General features: G+C 36.8%; 1 protein-coding gene across 4 annotated transcripts in view; it reads left to right on the plus strand.

The window, feature by feature from the left end:
* The window catches only part of PTPN2 (protein tyrosine phosphatase non-receptor type 2), a 114,051-nt gene that overhangs the window by 60,060 nt on the left and 35,612 nt on the right, over positions 1-18,379 (plus strand). For all 4 annotated transcript variants that reach the window (XM_069099603.1, XM_069099602.1, XM_069099604.1 and 1 more), the window contains exons 4-5: positions 4,326-4,424; positions 6,497-6,634. In XM_069099603.1, the coding sequence (XP_068955704.1) occupies positions 4,326-4,424; positions 6,497-6,634 (237 nt within the window). The remainder of the gene's footprint in view (positions 1-4,325; positions 4,425-6,496; positions 6,635-18,379) is intronic.

The raw sequence follows: 18,379 nt of genomic DNA on the forward strand, positions 1-18,379 counted from the left end.
TTCTTGAAGGATGATTTCTAGGTTCTTATTTTGATCATGGCTTTCAGATAGTCCAATAATTTTTAAATTATCTCTGCTGGATCTATTTTCCAGATCAGTGGTTTTTTCCAAATGAAATATTTCCCATTGCCTTCTATTTTTTCATTTGTTTGGATCTGTTTCATAGTGTCTTGATGTCTCATAAAGTCACTAGCTTCCTTTTCCATCTGGCAAATTTGGCTTTTTAAGGCATTTTTCTCCTCATTGACTTCTTGAGCCTCTTTTTGGAGGACAGTTGGGGTTAAGTGACTTGCCCAAGGTCACACGGCTGGCTTTTGTGTTAAGTATCTGAGGTCAGATTTGAACTCAGGTTCTCCTGACTCCAGAGCCAGTGCTCTATTCACCACTCCACGTAGCCACCCCTTTTTGAGCCTCTTTTCCCATTTGAGTTAGTCTATTTTTAAGGTGTTATTTTCTTCAGTCAGATTGTTGACTCTCTTTTCCTGATTTTCTTGCATCATTCTCATTTCTCTTCCCAATTTTTCCTCCACTTCTCTTATTTGGTTTTCAGAATCCTTCTTAAGCTCCTCTGTGGCCTGTAGCCAGTTCATATTTTTCTTGGGAGCTTATGGTACAGGAGTTCTGACTTCACTGTCTTCCTCCTGTTCCATGCTTTAATCCTTTTTGTCCCCAAAATAGGAATCCAAAGTCAGATTTCTATGCTTGCATTGCTTGCTCATGTTGCCACTCATTTACTTGACTTTTGAGCTTTTTGCCCCAGTAGAACTCAGCTTCCAGAGAGGGGAGCTTTGTCCCAAATCACTGGGGTTTTCTCAGCTGCTGGAGCTATTAGTTGGCTGCCCTCTCTGAAGCCTCCACAAGCTCTGGCACACTGGTCACACACCCCAGAACCTCCACCCTAGGCAGAGATCCAGATCCAAGCAGCTTAAAGCAAGCGCCATTACCCCTCAGACAGGTTGCTTGGTCCTCCTACAATCTGCAGGCCGGGAGCTCTGAAGCTCTGCAAGCGTAGGCAACTGCCCTGCCTCAGCCAGCCGCTTCTCGCCCTGGGGGTGAGGGGTAGCAAAAGCCGAACCTCACTCCCGAACTCCCTGTTCCCAGAGTCCGCACTACACTGACCTCCACTTTGTTCTTGGCATCTAGGGGTTGATAATTCTGGAAACCACCACAGCTGCTGGTGATCTGAAATTTCTCTAGCCAGGGGCTGGTTATGGTTGCCCTGAGCTGGCCCCATTCTGCTGCACTGTCTTCAGAGGGAAGTTAGCTTCTCTCTGCCATTTTGTGGGTTCATTTTTTATATGAATTGGAGGAGGCGGGATCCAGAGCCAAAAGGAAGTCCTGTTTCTACTCCACCACCTTCTTGCTAGTTGCTTTTGTTTCTACCATTCCAAAGTAAAGACCATTTATCTTTTGCAGAGAAAATAGCAACAAAATAAAGATGTCATTAGCCCATCCACTGGGAGCAAAGATCCTGTCTCTTCTTGGGTCTTCCTTTTTCTCTTTGCTTAACTAAAGCCCCACCCTTTTTGTTCTGTTTGCCTTAGCTTTCTTCACCAGTCACAGCCAATGCTGAGTATTTCTGACAACACTATTTTTGCAGCATTGTGCCATATTCTTCAAGTCACCTTCTATATGTGACTTTATTTCCTCTCTGTACATTTCTTTTTAAAATAAGTTTTGGGGTGGCGCAGTGAATAGAGCACCTGCCCTGGAGTCAGGAGGATCTGAGTTCAAATTCATCCTCAGACACTTAACATTTAATAGCCCTGTGACCTTGGGCAAGTCACTTAACCCCAATTGCCTTCCAAAAAGGAAAAAATAAAATAAAATCTAAGTTTTTTTGTTAAGTTCCCTGTGCACCCACATATATTTTTCCAGATAAATCACACTTTTCCTTTTCATTGAAATTGTTTCCTTTTGTCTGTTCAGAATTTGTTCTTGAGCATCTCCCATCCCTTCTGGGTTGAATTCTGCCAAAGCATTTTTAGTTCATGGGATATCTTACCTTCCTTTCTTCTGAGCCTTTTAAAATCTGTTTCTGCAAATCTAAGTTGCATGTCAGACTATGCTGCAGATTTTCTTGCCTGTTTCTGAAACTCTAGAATGGAGACATTACATTGCCTTCAAAGATGCCCTTCATTTCCACCCCAGCGACAGGTTTCTCCCTTTTAGTGAGATCTATGTTAGAATTTCCCCCTTTTGGTTCATCCACTTTTTGAAGGTAGACAGATATTAGTATCACGTAGAGTTCAAGAAGTTATTCTGCTCCACTTTTGGCAGGGAGGCAGCTGCAGAAGATGTCTGAATAATTGAGGTCCCATCACTACTCTGACATGCCTCTGTGTCAAGCTCTGTTACCCACTCTCATCTATTTCCTTTTTCTCTTTAAGACTTCTGTAGTATACTCCCATGACAGAGGAACTTCTGTTTGTCCTTCCTTTGACTTTTACCCAAATGCTCTCCATCTTGTTTTTCTTCCCACTTGGGTTCCTGGATTTCTTCATATGCATATTCCATCTTAATATACAGTAGTATCCTACCAATTTCTTTTACCTGTGCTATTTATTTTGAGTAAGATATACCCATCATATAGTCATAATTTATTTGTACTATTAGCAGAAAATCTCATGCACACCAGATTTTTACACAGGTATTAACTGAAAGTTTTAAGTAGGTTATAAACCCATTTCCAAAATAATTGTGTGTGTTGTAGTATTATCTTATTTAGGTTTTCATTCAAAATGTAAATAATAGTTGTGGAAATCTTAGATTAAAAATTTGATGCTACAATTAAAAAGAAATTGTCTAGTTTTTTCAGGACTTGCACTAAAATGGAGTTTCTTAACATGTACTCATAAGTTTGTTCTTTTAATATTTTGACAATTATATTTCTTTTTTTTTTTTTTTAAAGCAATCGGGGTTAAGTAACTTGCTCAAGGTTACACAGCCAGTTATTTGTGGGTGTGGTGCTAAGTATCTGATCACGGATTTGATCCCCAGGTCATCCCGACACTGGAGCCGGTGCTCTGACTTGCTGAGCCACCTGGCCACCCCGACAACTATATTTGAACGTAATTGATTCCCATTTTAATCGTGTATTTTATTTTGTGCATTTAAAAACCATTTTTCTGGAAAAGGATCCTTTCAAAGGAATCCATGATGCAAATAAGATTAAAAACCTCTACACTCGAATCAGAAGACTTTGAAACTGGGAGTATAATAGGAACTTAGAGAACATTAGATTCCACACCCATGTAGAAAATTGTGGCATAAGAAGATTATGATTTATCAAAAATATCACAGCTAGTTTGTTGTAAAGCTGGTACTAGAGCTCAAGGGTTTTCCCAATCCAGTTTCCACTATAGCACAATCCACTATAGCACAACAATAGTTGAAAACATCTTTGATTAGAGTTGTCTCCCTTGTTTGGGATTTTTTTGCCTTTGCCTGTTGACACTGTCGTCAAGGTAGAAGAGAACGGGAGCATAAGGAGCTCATTATGTGGTTCCTCTCTCGAGTCTTCTTCCCCAATTTGAATAAATTAATGTTTAGAAAAGTCGTCGGGCATTTGTTAAAACGCACAGTGCTAAATGCTGTGAGTACATAGGAAAATAAAAATAGGTCCTCCCCTCAAGGAGCTCACAGTTTAGTAGGGGAGATGGTATACAAATATCTTTGTACAAGCAAGGTATATCCAGGTAAATTAGAGTTAATCTCTCTCAGATAGAAGACATTGACTTTAAGGAGGAATAGCAAAGGCTTCTTGCAGAAGGGATTCTGTCTGAAAATGAAGGAAGCCAGGAAACAGAGATGAGGAGGGAGGGAATGCCAGGCCTGGAAGAGGCAGTGGTGAAAGTGTCTGGAGATGGAGTATTTTAAGGGGGTCAGAGCCACTAGATTGTAGAATTTGTGGAGAGCGAGTAAACTGTAAGAAGACAGAAAGGCAAGGAGGAACCAGATTACAAAAGAACTTTAAAAGCCAACCAGGATTTTATATTTGACCCTGGTGATATTAGGGAGCCATTGCAGTTTATTGACCTGGAGAGTTATATCAGCTGTTTTCTGTTATGCATTACAGATAAATGTTTTTATAATGAAACTGAGAAGCATGGAGGTATTATAATCTCCAGTTGCTCTGAATATCATTTTTCTTTCAATCCAGGTAGATTTAATATCTGGATTTTTTGTTATCTGTATAATCATAACCTTATTTTTATACCAGTAATACAGTTTCAGTAATTAAGCTGAATGTGTTTCCAAACATATTGCATTCATTTTGTCTCACTACCTCACTTTTTATCCAGTTTCTTTTTGTATTTTTACAGGGTCCACTTCCCAATACTTGTTGTCATTTTTGGCTAATGGTATGGCAGCAAAAGTCCAAAGCAGTTGTTATGCTAAACCGAATTGTGGAGAAAGATTCTGTAAGTAATATTTATAACTTGGTAAAGCTTGTATTTGTAAGTGCTCTCTCAAGTTGCTTTGGATGGACTTGCTTGCTAGTTAGCTGTCCCTAATTGCTTGAGGATAGTGGTTAGGATCTTTCCAATAGGAAGAACTAATATATCCTTTTGACACTCTAAATTCTTAAATAACAAATGCAAGCTCATTAATTAACCTCCTAAGTTTAAATATAATACACTAAGTAAATAATTAGCAGTAATACATATTTAGCTTATAGCTTTAGAGGTTTTAAAAATCTCTAGGCTGGATCATAGTCCTTTGTTGTCTTAAGTGTTAGGAAATCTGTGATTGATTTACATAAAATGACTGCTGCATCTATATAAATTATTAATGACTCTTAGCTGATGGCTTTAAAAAGTTAAGCTTTAGATAAGTAATAAATAACTAAATTAAAATTAGAAATATAATCCATTGTCACTGCTGTGTAATACATACTCAGAGCTAATAAGTTTTTTAAAAAACACTTTTCTGCATTCTTGGGTCTCTTCATTGTCAATCCACTTATCATTTTTGGACAGTCTGAAATGTACTTCAGAGACTCTTGGGCTTTGTAATTTTTCAGAAAGGATAATGTTCATTTGTTGAACTTGATGAGATTTCCATAGATCCAAGGTTTTGTTTAAAAAACCTATATTTTAAAATAGCATTAGCTAAGTTTAATTATTGAGGTTATGATTTAAAAACTTAATTGCTTAGGGGCGGCCAGGTGGCTCAGCGAGTAAGAGCACCAGCTCCAGTGTTGGGACGACCTGGAGATCGAATCCTGGGCTCAGACACTCAGCACCACACCCAGAAATAACTGGCCTTGTAACCTTGAGCAAGTTACTTAACCCTGATTGCTTAAAAAAAAAAAAAAAACTTAATTGCTTTGAACAAAAACAAAAGAAAACAAGTTACTGAGTCCTGTTGAAAGGCTTTTCATTGTAATTGTTGATGGATAAAAGTAAGTTAACAGATATCTCCATATTTTATTACTCTGGACTATGAACTTATAGGACTTTCTTTGGGTATTGTTATTCTCCAAGCCACCTGACTTTAAGAACCAATAGTAGCACTCTCCTAAGGTAAGTATTGTCTCATAAAAGAAGATTTTCTTAGTCCAGAAAATGTAATGTGATGTTGCCTACTTTCCAGAGCAAAAGTAGATCAAGGGGTTTTTTTCTTTGGCAAGGGATATAAAACATTTGTAATTGCAAGCTTTAGGTAAGAAATAGAGTTGTTCTGGGAGTATTAAGCCAAGTTTCTAATGTAGAAGGCTGACATTATTCATGAAAAAAAAAAACTAGATTGTCGTTTATCAGGACTTATAAAAATAAAAACATTTTGATTGCCAAGTCAAAAGCTTATTAAAGTCACATATTTGCCAGATTCTTTGGTCTGTTTGCATGAAAAAAAAATAGTTCTATTTTTATGGGCTTTGTGTTCTATATTGTGAATATACAGTTGCTATTATCTTTTCTTATATCTCATTTTACACTTGTTTCAGTTAAAGATACACTTATAATTCAAAAATGCCATTAAAACTCGACCAAGCATAGATTTTTAAAAATTCTAAATGATTTCTCATGAGTAAAAAAATCCATAAAAGTACAGAATATATTCAGGAACAAATTTTTAGACCTATGTAATAGATATTTTAAAAATAAAACCTACAGTATTGCAAGTACCTTCCCCTCCTAGAATCTATTAAATTTATAAACATTAAAAGTAAAAACCTATGTGATGAAAATATGAAAAATGTCAGCCATCATGCTTCTTTGGATCACAAATACTATTTAACTACTTATCAATATTTTGCCTTTTCAAGGTGAAATATGAGGGTCCTTATTAGAAAGAAAATTTTCATTACCCTCAAAAGCAGTGCATTTTAATAACAAATGTTATCAGCCTTTAGCTTTCAAGTGACTCCTCTTAAATGTGGTAGTAACATTAGTTTTTCGTTTGGATCCATATTTTGAAAAGAGGTTCTTTTCTTTTGTATTGGATTACATGTCTTGTAACTCTTAAAATGTTTTTTATATTTTCACCTTAGGTAAAATGTGCACAATATTGGCCAACCAAAGAAGACCAAGTGATGATGTTTGAAGAGACAGGATTCTGTGTGCGGCTAGTGTCAGAAGATGTCAAATCATATTATACAGTTCATCTACTAAAATTAGAAAATATTCATGTAAGACTCTTCATCTGTCCCCCCGTAATAGTCGTCATAAGTTTTTGTTGCAGTGTTTTTTGAATTAGGATTGGCTATCATCTTATACCACATGTTGTAATCCATCTTGCTTTTTGCATTTGTTGTGTATAGTATCTCCAAATTGCACAGAAATACAAACTTATCTTTGCGAGTGTTAAGTGAATTGTTTGTGAACTGAAAACTTTTCACATTTGAAATATATTTGGCAATAATAGTAACACGCTATTCAGGAATGTAACAAACATAATCATTTATAAATACAGGTGTACTCCACCATATGATTCGTCATCATCCTTTCAGATTAACTATAATGGAGTTATAAAAATAGTGAGGTTATTCAACATATATTTGGACAAGACCATAATAATGAAACTCTTCCCAGAATACATAAAATTTGTTTTCATGTTGCTTCACTGTTGTCAATATTTAGTGCATTAAACATTTGATTTTATAAATAACTAGGATTCAAGGCAGGCAACCATTTGCCAGAGGAGCTCCTTTCTCTTTTTATCTTCTTTAATTGGCACAGGCTAAGAGCAAGAAATACAGAAATGATTAGGAGATGATAATAAAAGCTAAATAATGATAATAGAAGAGAAATGTCCTTTGCTTTGCAGAAAGTATCTTTACAACCAGAATTTAAGAACACATCTATCATTTGAAATGAAGTATGCTTGTAACAGGTTATTTGGAAATAGAAATTTCCGAATAAAGTAGGTAGATAGTGATCACTAATCAGCATTTTATGATTGGCAAAAAATAAGTATCCCCCAAAAAAGAAAAACAATCAGTCAGCAATCATTTAAGCACTTGTTATTTATCAGGCACTATGCTAACTACTGAAGAGAAAAAAAAAAGACAAAAAACAGTCTGCCCTTAATTAAAAACTCACATTCGAATGGGGGGGACAACATGCAAATAACTGTGTATGTATAATACATATATATGCAGAATAAGTGGGGGGAAAACTCAGAGGGAAACCTGGGGGCAGAGATAATGGGGAGGTTGAGGGAGATGGGTGGACCCAGAAAGGCCTCCTGTAGAAGCTGGAATTTGAAAGCACGTGTTTTAGATTTTATCCTTATTTCCCAAATATGGAAATTTAATATTTCTGTTGTTCCACCCATCTGCCCATCTCTGTATACAAATTTCAATTGCATATCCAGTTGAAAATTGTTCTCAGAAGCTTGAATAGTTATATATGGGCCACATTTGATGCATATGTAATTGAACTCCACATAATTCCTGACACCCTGAGATATGGTGCCTAGCTTTATAGACCCATAACACCAATGCTTTCCATACCTCGGCATTTTGGGTTCCTTAGATCTCCCCATGCCATAATGCTCTTGGGGCTCCATTATGGCCTTTTGGCCCACAAAGTTGAAACATTGGATGTTTACATTCTTGTTCATTATTTCAGAATCACAGGCAGTTTATGTAAACTGCATTTTTATTTCCTAGTCACTTCACACATCTTAACTATAGTTCTTCTATGTTCACAAGTCATTGCTAAGAGTAGCATTGAACTGGACGGTACAGCATTGTTGCCCAAAATGCATTTGACTATTGTCTAATACGTCTCTGTAGGTTCTTTTGTTATTCTTGTTGTTTCGTACTTAATTTTATTACAACTCTACATCAGACCATTTTATTCTTGCATCTCTTAATGATTTCTTCTTTAGATTTGCCCTTCTCCTTTACAACTGGTCTCTATTTGGCTTTATGTTCAAGAATCTTTTTGCAATCTTTGTCTAGGTTTAGCCTGGTAATTACCTTACCAGGTTAAATGTCCACATGGATAGTTGTGGCATTAGCTTTTTCTCACTGAACACTCATTGTGGATGATGTATTTCTTTCTGTAAACCTGGACTATCTTGTCCAGTTTACTGACCTTTGTAGTATCCATGAGCCACCTAGACTCATCATCCTTCCAGATGGGTATGGAGTAGACATTGTATTTCTGTCTCAGCTTCTTGGAAAGAGGGGAGCACACGATCTTCCAGCGAATGTGGGAGGGTACATTGAAGCTTCTCTTGCGGTTCTTGCTTTGGTTGGAGGTCACAACAAGGGTGAATTTCATTTTGGTTAATCAAGGAGGGGAGAGAGGAGAAGGAAGGTGAATGGTGTTAGCCACCCTGAGAGGTAGTACCAGCATTACTCTCTCTCTTTTACAAAAGAGGAAGTTGAGGCTCAGACAGGATAAGGAGCTGACTACAAGGCAAGGTTGCTCTGGAGCCCCCTAGGCCAGATCTTTTTCCTCTTCACCAAGAAGTTCTCCCACATCAGGGCCCCAGGCAAAGCAGGGGGTTCCAAAAGAAGGAGAGAAAGGGGAAAAAAAGACACTGGTTCTTTTGTGTCCTGTATCACCTCTTAGCTAGAGTAATGCTTTTTGGATTGTTTGGTTAGTAGTTGGTGGTTATAAATGTGTTGCTTGATTTTTCTGAACCTTGTTTTTAATTTCTAAAAAGAATAAAATAATTGAATTAACTATGCCTCATACAGTTGAACACAAGTGAAAATTGTACAGTGGTTATTGAAGTTATTTGTTATTCTGAGTTCACACCTTATATCATCTGACTGAACACAAATAACTATGCTAGTGCTATACTGTGCTGTTCTGTACCATACCCTATGTGTGCTACACTGTACCATACCATGCCATGCCATACCATTCCATACCACACTGTTCTGTACCGTACCATGCCATTCCATACCATACCATGCTGTTCCGTACCGTGCCATGCTGTACTAACATCCAAGAAATGTTACTTGTTTTTATGGCAGTGCATTATAGACATTATATGTATAATCAGTATATATTTAGTGTATTTCAATATCTTGGTTCTTTTTATGTAAGTAAGCTTTAGAGCAGAAAAATGTTTTTCTTTAAATTTTCTTTTTTTTGTGGTTGTTGTCCCTTTTTTTTCCCTCTTGTTTTTCATAATCCTGTTGGCCAGCTTTAATATTTTAAGTTCCAGGAATTCTATTTTAATAACGACAACATTGTAATTTCCCAGTCTAGCTGACTTATTGAAAAAAGGGAGGGTTACTAACTTGTATGAGATTTTAGATTTTGATAGAAAAATGTTTCAGCTGTTCCTCTCCCCAGCAGTGTACTTTACTCCTTACCTATTCTTCTGTGCATCCATCAGTACCTAGTTTAGCTGATATTGACAAATGTAATTTTTTAGTCCTATTGTACTTTCTGGTAATTTGGCATTTATCAAAAACCTCTTGTCTTCCAGTTTCATGCGTCTTAGTCGTATGTTTTATCTACACTATGTCTAGTGCAGTAGTCAGTTTATGAAACAAACAGCAGGTGTTTAGTAAGTACTTGTTGATTAAAATGGAATGTGAAAGAGCTTTTAGTACAAGTATAGTCAAGCATTTTTTAAGTGTAGCCTTGAAGATAATTTACAGAAAATATAAATTAAAATAATGTCAACAGATCCTAGGACCTGTTCAATTCAATTCAGCAAACAGTTTTTAAGCACCTGCTTTGCTCAAGACACTGGGGAATGATACAAAGCCAAAAAGTAAAGAATTCTTCAAATAGCTTCCATTCAACTGGACTAATTTGAGAAGGTGGCACCAGAGCTGAGGCCTGAAGGAAAGAAGGCATTTCAGGTAGAAGGGCAGGGCACCTCACCTTTTACTTATCTCCACAATCTCAAGGCCCTTTGTCCTTAATCCCTTTTAATCATATTTCACAAGTCCTGCCTTTTATCATAGTTATTTATATGTAACTCATCTCCTCCACCAGAGAAAATAGGCTCCTGGAGAGTAATGTCACTTTTTCTGTCTTCCACTGCTTAAAACTCACTGCTTTGTACTTTTATGGGATCTGAATAAATATGAATAAATGGCTTATGGATTTTTAAGTACCTATGTTGGTATATTCTTTACTTGAAAATTTGAACATGAGAGTCAAATGAATATCCATTTGAAATTATATTTTAACTTGTAGTAAAATTAGAAAATCACCAATATTCTTGTTATTATTACTACCCCTAAATACGGTATATTCATTCTCTACCTCAAAAATTAGGGTGATCTTTTTGGAATTTTGCCTTAATAAAACTTTATTTAATTGGAATGTTAAGATTGGCAATATTTGGGTAAATTGAATTTTCTGGTAAACTGGGGTTTACTGAGATCGGTATAGTCATCATGTTGTGATAGAGAAAAGTGGCAGACTACAAGTTAGCCACGGCCTACCTGGGGATCAAAGAACACAAAATATGTAAAATGCTTATTAAACTTTGAAGTTCTATATAAATAGTAGTTGTTATCAATTAACACCATATTGTAATACAGATGATAATTGCCAGAAGTAGGGTAATCTTAAATCTTAAGACTTGTGGGGTAAGTAACACATAAAACCTTTCTCTTTCCTCCTGCCCCCAATAAATCCCCTAAATGAGTTAGTTTTCCTGTTATTAGCCTTCTCTTATTTAAGTGAAAGCAGCTAGGTTACACAGTGGATAGAATGCCAAACTTGGAGTCAAGAAGAACAAATTCTGCCCTTAAACACTTAATGATTGAGTGACTCTGGGCAAGTCACTTAAATTTCTCAGACCCATTTTCCTTATCTGTAAAATGGGAATAATAGGACCAAATGAGAAAACCTATATAAGGTACTAGCAAATCTTAAAATACTGTGGAAATACTAGTTATAGGTATTGCTAAAATTCCAACTAATTGAAGGTTTGCTATACTTCTTAAATATGTGTACTTCTAGAAACACTAATTATGTTTTAGAAACACTATGCTTATTTTCTTTTTTTCCCTTTCAGAGGCCCTGTAATATAAAATTAGTTTGTTACATTCTGTTTTTTTTTCATCTACCAGGAATTCAGAAGCGAGTAATTGCCTTGCTTTGAAATAAGTCAAAAGCAGGGTTCCCATTTTTAGTATTTTCCTTTAATAATTGAGTAGATCTATGACCTGAATAATGGAACTATGCTCTCTTACGAATTCAGAATTGCAACCTTCATTTGTCTCTTCATCCCATGTGAGTCTTGTTCTTGTCTTTGCATAAATCATCCCTGGAGGATCCTAACTAGTGACCTGCAGACTCTTTTCTAGATCTTGATGTCTTTGGGGTACCAGTGCAGCCCTAGCTGCTGGTTTGTTGTCCCATCTTTTCATTACATGAGCTGCCCAGTTCCTTTTCTGCTCTTCCCATTTCCTGGGTGATATCTCTTATACCTATTCTTGCCCATAAGCCATTATTGATCTATCTTTGCCCAAATGTATGTGACCATTGTCCTTAAGTAAACCTGAACCTTCCTCTGAGCAGAGATTGTGGTATTATGTTATTCACAGAAATTGGCCGTTACCTTTGTGACCTTGGACATTCACCTAACCCCTTTGCTTCGTTTTCCTCATCTTTAAAATGAGGCTGAACTAAGTGGTGTCTAGACCATCTTAGAATAGTGCTGATAAAAAATGAGTTTTATTATCATAGCAGCTTGGGGTCTTTGAAAGCACGGTGCATTTCTCCCAGTGTGGTTCTGTTCACTTGTGGGCCCAGTTTGTTGTCTGTCTGCAGTGCCTGTCCTCTGTTTTCTGTTATTTCATTATAAAAATGAATTTGACTCCTTGGAACAAAAGAGCAAAAGTTCTTTTCCAATAGTCTTCACTATAAATGTTTAGATTATATAAGATTAAAAAAAAAAAAGAATGTATGATTCCTTAAAAGATGGAGCTACAGAGAGAACTCACTTCAGCTATTCTTTGACAATGGTCAAACGATATAAAACAAGAGCGTGTGTACATACCAGAAGTGTATTGTAAGTTAAATCTAGAACTTGGTTTTCAATCTAGAGTGATGAGGATAGTTACAAGGGTTTAGAGTGTTGGGGAAATGAAGTAGTGATATTAAGTTAAGACTTCAAGAAGTTTGGCATTGAGAAGAGACAAGATTGTAGTGGTAGCTCAGAGCGCTATAACAGAGTTGAAGTAGAATTACATGTATTAAGAATTGGGAAGATGTGGACACATTTGTAGGGAAGGCGTCAGTGAAGTAGAGATTGAAGGTCTAGGTAGAAACAAATAATTGGTGAAGCAGTGTTAGCGGCAAGCACCCCAAGCACGTCCTCAGGGTTTGCTGCTACCACAGGTTCTTGGATCTGCTTTGTTAAAGGAAAGCAACTCAAAATGGGTTAACAAGCTTACTTTAATCGGTCAGACATATATCGTTTACCTTGCTCAGGGGAAAAAGGTCAGCACCCCAAACTTCAAAATATACAGACAGAATTATCAAGACATTAATAGATCAAGCAGACAGCTTTCCAAACTGTCCAACCATTACATCCATACCGAGTCAACATCTGGATTTCAAAGCCCGGGGATGGGGGGGGGAGGGGTCTGGACAACGGCTTTTCAGAATACAGATCAAATCACAGAACACTTCTCAAAAGTGGGCCCCCAAAACAAAGCCTCACATCAGGGCTTATATAGCCTTCTGGCTCAGAGAATGTAACAACCTTATTGACCCACTGGCCAATCAAGAAGTATCTACTGAAAAAGAAGCCTCCCTCCCCAGGCTTCTGGTGCACTTTAGCCTAGGGGCAGGGAAGATCTTCCAAATTTGCATTCCCATTACAAGCAGTTACTTGAAAGAGAGAGAAAAATAGATGAATAAAGTACAGAAATTGAGGGTTTACTTTAGCCTTAGAAGAGATTTTTTTTTTTCCTTCAGACACAGGAACAAAAGGAAGAGATTATATATCTAGAGATGCAGAATAGTTTTTGAAGTTAATAGGAGGAAAATTGAAGGACCTCATGAAAATGAAAACTTTTTCGGCTTATTTCAGTTATTTAAGAGAAAACATGATAGATTTTAGGTGGTTTCAAATGGTTTTTTTGTTGTCGTCGTTGTTGCTGTGGTACATCCTTAAAGAACTGTTCTTAAAGCTCTGAAGCAAGATCATATTGCTTTATTGTGTTGAATGATGACCATGAGATAACAAGTCAGAAATTCTCCTGCCTACTAATTGTGTGTGAATTAATTTGTTTTTGTAACTAGGATTTACATATTTTATCTTCATTAAAGATAAAATGTGCATTGCTGTGCCAGTATAGAAGCAACATAAAGATTAGTCCTTTATGGGAGTGGGGAAGGGTAGTTCTGAGAAGTCTGCTTTTTGTGTGCCAAAATAATAAAATATCAGAACTTGTAAAATCTGATACCTTAACTTTTAAAATCTGATACTGAGGGAAGGCCGTCATCTAGAGATGACTCATTTTGTGAATGCAAGGGCTACAAGTTCTGTTTTATGCTTTTAAAGACTTGAGCCTTAAAAACGTATAATGGCAATGAATTGTGCTGTTTTTTCCCATCCCCACCCCCTGAATTTTCCAAAACAATTTGAAACAATGTACAGTGATGACCATATATAGATCTAAAAATGAGTCATGTAATGATGTCTTAGATTAGTTTCTTTTAAGAAATACACTGAACCATTCAATTCCAGAGTTGTTTTCATATTAAAAGCATTGGTTTCTTCTTTAATTATTATTACGTTTCACTCATTTTCTGATCTACATTTTTTCCTTCTCCTTTACCCCTTCCCCAGTTGAAAAAGCAAGAAATAAAAAACCCCTGATAGAAACATGTACAGTCAAGGAAAACAAATTCCCTCTTTGGCTATTCACCTAGTCTATACTCTGAATCTATCCCTTCTCTATCAGGAGTTGGGTAGCATGTTTTATTTGCATCCTCTGAAATTTTAATTATTATAGTGATCAGAATTCTTAAGGCTTTCAAAGTTTTGTCTTCACAGTATTGCTGCTAACTATTTAAATTGTTCCCCTGGTTCTCACTCTACTCTGCATCAGTTTTTACAAGTCTTCCCAGGTTTCTCTGAAGCATATTCTTCATTATTTCTTATAGTACAATAGAATTCTATCATATGTATGCACTATAACTTATTCAACCATTTCCCCACTGATGAGTACTCCCTAAGTTTCCAATTCTTTGCCACCACAAAAAAAAATTGCTGCAATAAATATTTTTTGTGCATAATAGGTCCTTTTCCCCTTTCTTTATACTCTTTGAAGCAGAGGCCTAGTAGTGGTATTTCTGGGTCAAAGGATAGTTTAATAGCCTTTGTTTCTAACCACAGAATTATGGCTCCCTTTTTTTAAAAAAGAAAGAAAAACAAATTTCAGGAAGAAAGTTCTTAGTTAAAACAAAAATAATTTATGTTTCTTAAAGATAATATAGCACAGATCAAAGACTAATGAACTTAGAGTCAGAAAATTTTAGTTCATATTCTGTCTTCACTACTAGTTGTGTGTGACCTTGGTAAGTTATTTATCTTCTGATCCTTAATCTCCTCTGTAAAATAGGCATTATACTTTAACTATTTTTCTCTCAGAGACCTAAGAGGAAAATGTTTTAAATCATTTTTAAAAAATTTATTTAACATTTTTCTTTTTAAAATTTTAGTTCCAAATTCTTTTCATCCCACACAGAAGGCAAGCCAGATTATATCAATTATACATGTGAAATCATGCAGAAAATTTTCCATATTAGCATATCACAGCAAAAAAAAGTTAAGGAAAGTGAGAAAAATAATCCTTTAATTTGGACTATGAGTTCACTTCTCTGAAGGTGGTTAGCCTTTTTTTTCATCATATATCCTTTGGAATTGTCTTAGATCATTGTGATCAGAGTAGCCAAGTATTTCACAGTTGTTTATCATTAAAACATTGCTGTTTCTGTGCTCAATGATCTCCCAATTCTTGTCTCTTAACTTTGTATGAATTCACATGGGTCTTCTCATGTTTTTTCTGAAACCACTCCCTCGTCATTTCTTATGGCACAGTAGTACTCCATCACAGTCATATGCCACGATTTATTCAACCGTTCCCCAATTCATGAGCATCCCCTCAGTTTCCAAACTCTTTGCCACCACAAAGAGTCATGAATGTTTCTGTACGTATACGTCCTTTCCCTTTTCCTTTGATGTCTTTGGGGTATAGACCTCTCCAGAATTACTGCATCATCCTGGGCTCCACCAGAAGTTTGTTAGTGTGCCTGTCTCCCTTCATCCCCTGCAGTAGTTGTCATTTCTGATGCACGTGAGGTGGTACATCAGAGTCGCTTTAATTTGCACTTCTCCAATCAGTACTGATGTAGAGTATTTTTTCATGACTATATTAGCTTTGATTTCTTCTTCTGAAAACTGCTAGTTTATATATCCTTTGACCTTTTGTTGTTTGTCCTTCATTCTCAGAGAGAACCATGACATCGGAAATTTTCTTGTGTCATTCTCATTTCTTTTCCCAAATTTTCCTCTACCACTTTTATCTTTTTCTTTCACTCTTCCGGGAATTCTTGTGGGGCTTGAGTCCAAGTAGAGCTTTTCTTTGAGGCTTTGCTTGGAGCTGTTTTCATATTATTGTCTTCTAAATTTATACCTTGGTCTTCCTTGACACCATAGTCGCTCTTTCTGTTCACATTCCTTTTGGTTGTTTCCTCTTTTTTCCAGCCTCCTCCTTGGCTGTGAACTTCTTGTTAAAGTTGGGCTCTGCTCAGGTGGGAATGGGGATGCACTGTCCCAAGCTTCAGAGTATTTTGTGCTATTGTTTTCAGAGCTTGTGAGGGAATCCGCAGATTTTTGGTACTTCTAAGATGGTGTTATCCACAAAGAGGTGTGGTCACTGCTCTCCTGGTCTGACCCAGCAGGGCTCTGCCCCCCTGTAGCCACAAGCACCAGCTCTCCTTTTATCCCTGGTATGACTAGGGCCCCACTACAAATCCTCCTCTCCACCCCGGAACTATGAACTAAAACCAATATAGGAATAGAGTTCTCACTGCCAGCTGTACTCAGGGCCAGCAAAGATCACCTGTAATCTCTCTCTTACCAGTTGTCTGGATTCCCCCCTTACTGTCCTAGACTGAGAGTTTCTGAGGCTGCTACTGCCGTCACTGTCTCAGTCACCGCCAAGGTGCATCACTGGTGTGCTGATGCATTCCAGGTCATCTCCCACCCTGGTGTCTCAGACCTCTAATGCCAAATAATTAAGTTGTCTTAGACTGGGAAAATATCGTAGATTAAAATTTTTTGTTGACTCCAGATTTTGATTTAAAATTATTTTAAAGTTGTTTGGAGGGGAATATTGGGAGAATTCAGCTGAGTTGTTGCCTGTACCCCACCATCCTGGTTCTGCCATGCACGTGTTTTTAATCTTAAAAGACTCTGGAAGTATGAACCATTATGATTATTTCCTTTATTTTCATCATATAACTTACATTTACTGAGTACCTACTGTATTTAGGTTATATTTTTAGCTTCAGATTGATTCGAGACAATATCCCTGTGTTCAAGGGACTTATTCTATAGATACATAAATAAGAAAAGGTAACACAGTATTGCACTAAGTAACACACACACATATATACACACATATATTAATGCTTAAATATTTCTGAGAAAAGAGTAGTCACTAAAGACAAGCATAATCAGGTAAATCCTTGGGCATCGAATATTTGAATGGGGCAAGAGTTTATTCTATGTAGAGAAGTTTGCTTGAGCAAAGGCGCAGAACTGGAATCCATGTTCAAGAAACAATGACTAGATCATTTTGACTAGAACAAATAGACTTTTGGAAGGTAGCATGGCTTGGTAGATTAAGTACTAGACTTTGAGTCAGGAAGACCTGAATTTCCTTATCTTAAAATGGGACGAGAGAATTGTCAGTGTTAAATGAGATATATATAGAAGGCGCTTCACGTAGCTTTTAGTTCCATGTTCTTATTGCTTGTAGGGGAGCAGTAGGAGATGAAGTTAGTTAGAGAATGCCTTGAATACCTTGCTGCTGAAGAGTTTGAGTTCTATTCTGTAAATGTTAGAAAGGCATTGAAGGTCATTTTGATTTGTTTTTGATAGGGAGAGGGATGATATTTTTAGGCAGCAGTGTATAGAATGAATTGGAGGCATGAGAAAGTAGACACATAGGGAGGTTACTGAGAAGCCTGTTATATTCTCACTTGTGGCTCCAAAAAACTGTGGCATGTGCAGCAGCCACACCCTGGTAATACCATCTCATCAGTTTAGGCTAAACCAGGTGGATTGAGAGGGTGAGAACAGTTTATTCTAACAGTTTTGAAGATGGCTGAGGCAAGCACTGTGGAGCGCTTAGAGCTTGATTAGACATTTGAAGATGCCATGGTTATCCATTGCATTCCAGGCCATTGCTAGTCATCTTGACTTTTGTCCTGCTGCTGAACTTCAATGACTCGGTAACAGAGAGTGAGATAATTGTACACAACTCTGTCTCAGTTAAATCAAGTTCACGTACAAGTTCAGACATCACCCCATGATGTCATTGGCTGTCTTTGAAAATGAAGACCAAACAACAGTATTATATTCTAAACTTGATTTTAAGTCTTAATAGAAATAATGAAGTCCGGAAATGGATCTGGTTCTGAGGGGAGATGTTGAGCTAATAAGTCATCAAACATTTATTAAGCACTTACTCTGTGCCAGGCATCGTACTAGGTGCTAAGATATGCAAAGAAAGGTAAAGTAAACAAAAAACAGTACCTGTTCTCAAATAGCTCACAGTCTATATTTTAGCTTTTCATTGTATTTTCATCACTACCTCTTGAAAATATCAGGAAAGAAAGGGTGAAATTTATTCTAGTAAATATTTCTTTTAAATAATGGTAACAAATATATGTCTTTCATTACCTCATGCACTCTC

This window comes from Petaurus breviceps, unplaced genomic scaffold (genome assembly GCF_028583685.1).
Source record: "Petaurus breviceps papuanus isolate PSGF00001 unplaced genomic scaffold, PetGlider_PUasm1.0 38, whole genome shotgun sequence".
In the NCBI taxonomy this organism is placed as follows: Eukaryota; Metazoa; Chordata; class Mammalia; order Diprotodontia; family Petauridae; genus Petaurus; species Petaurus breviceps.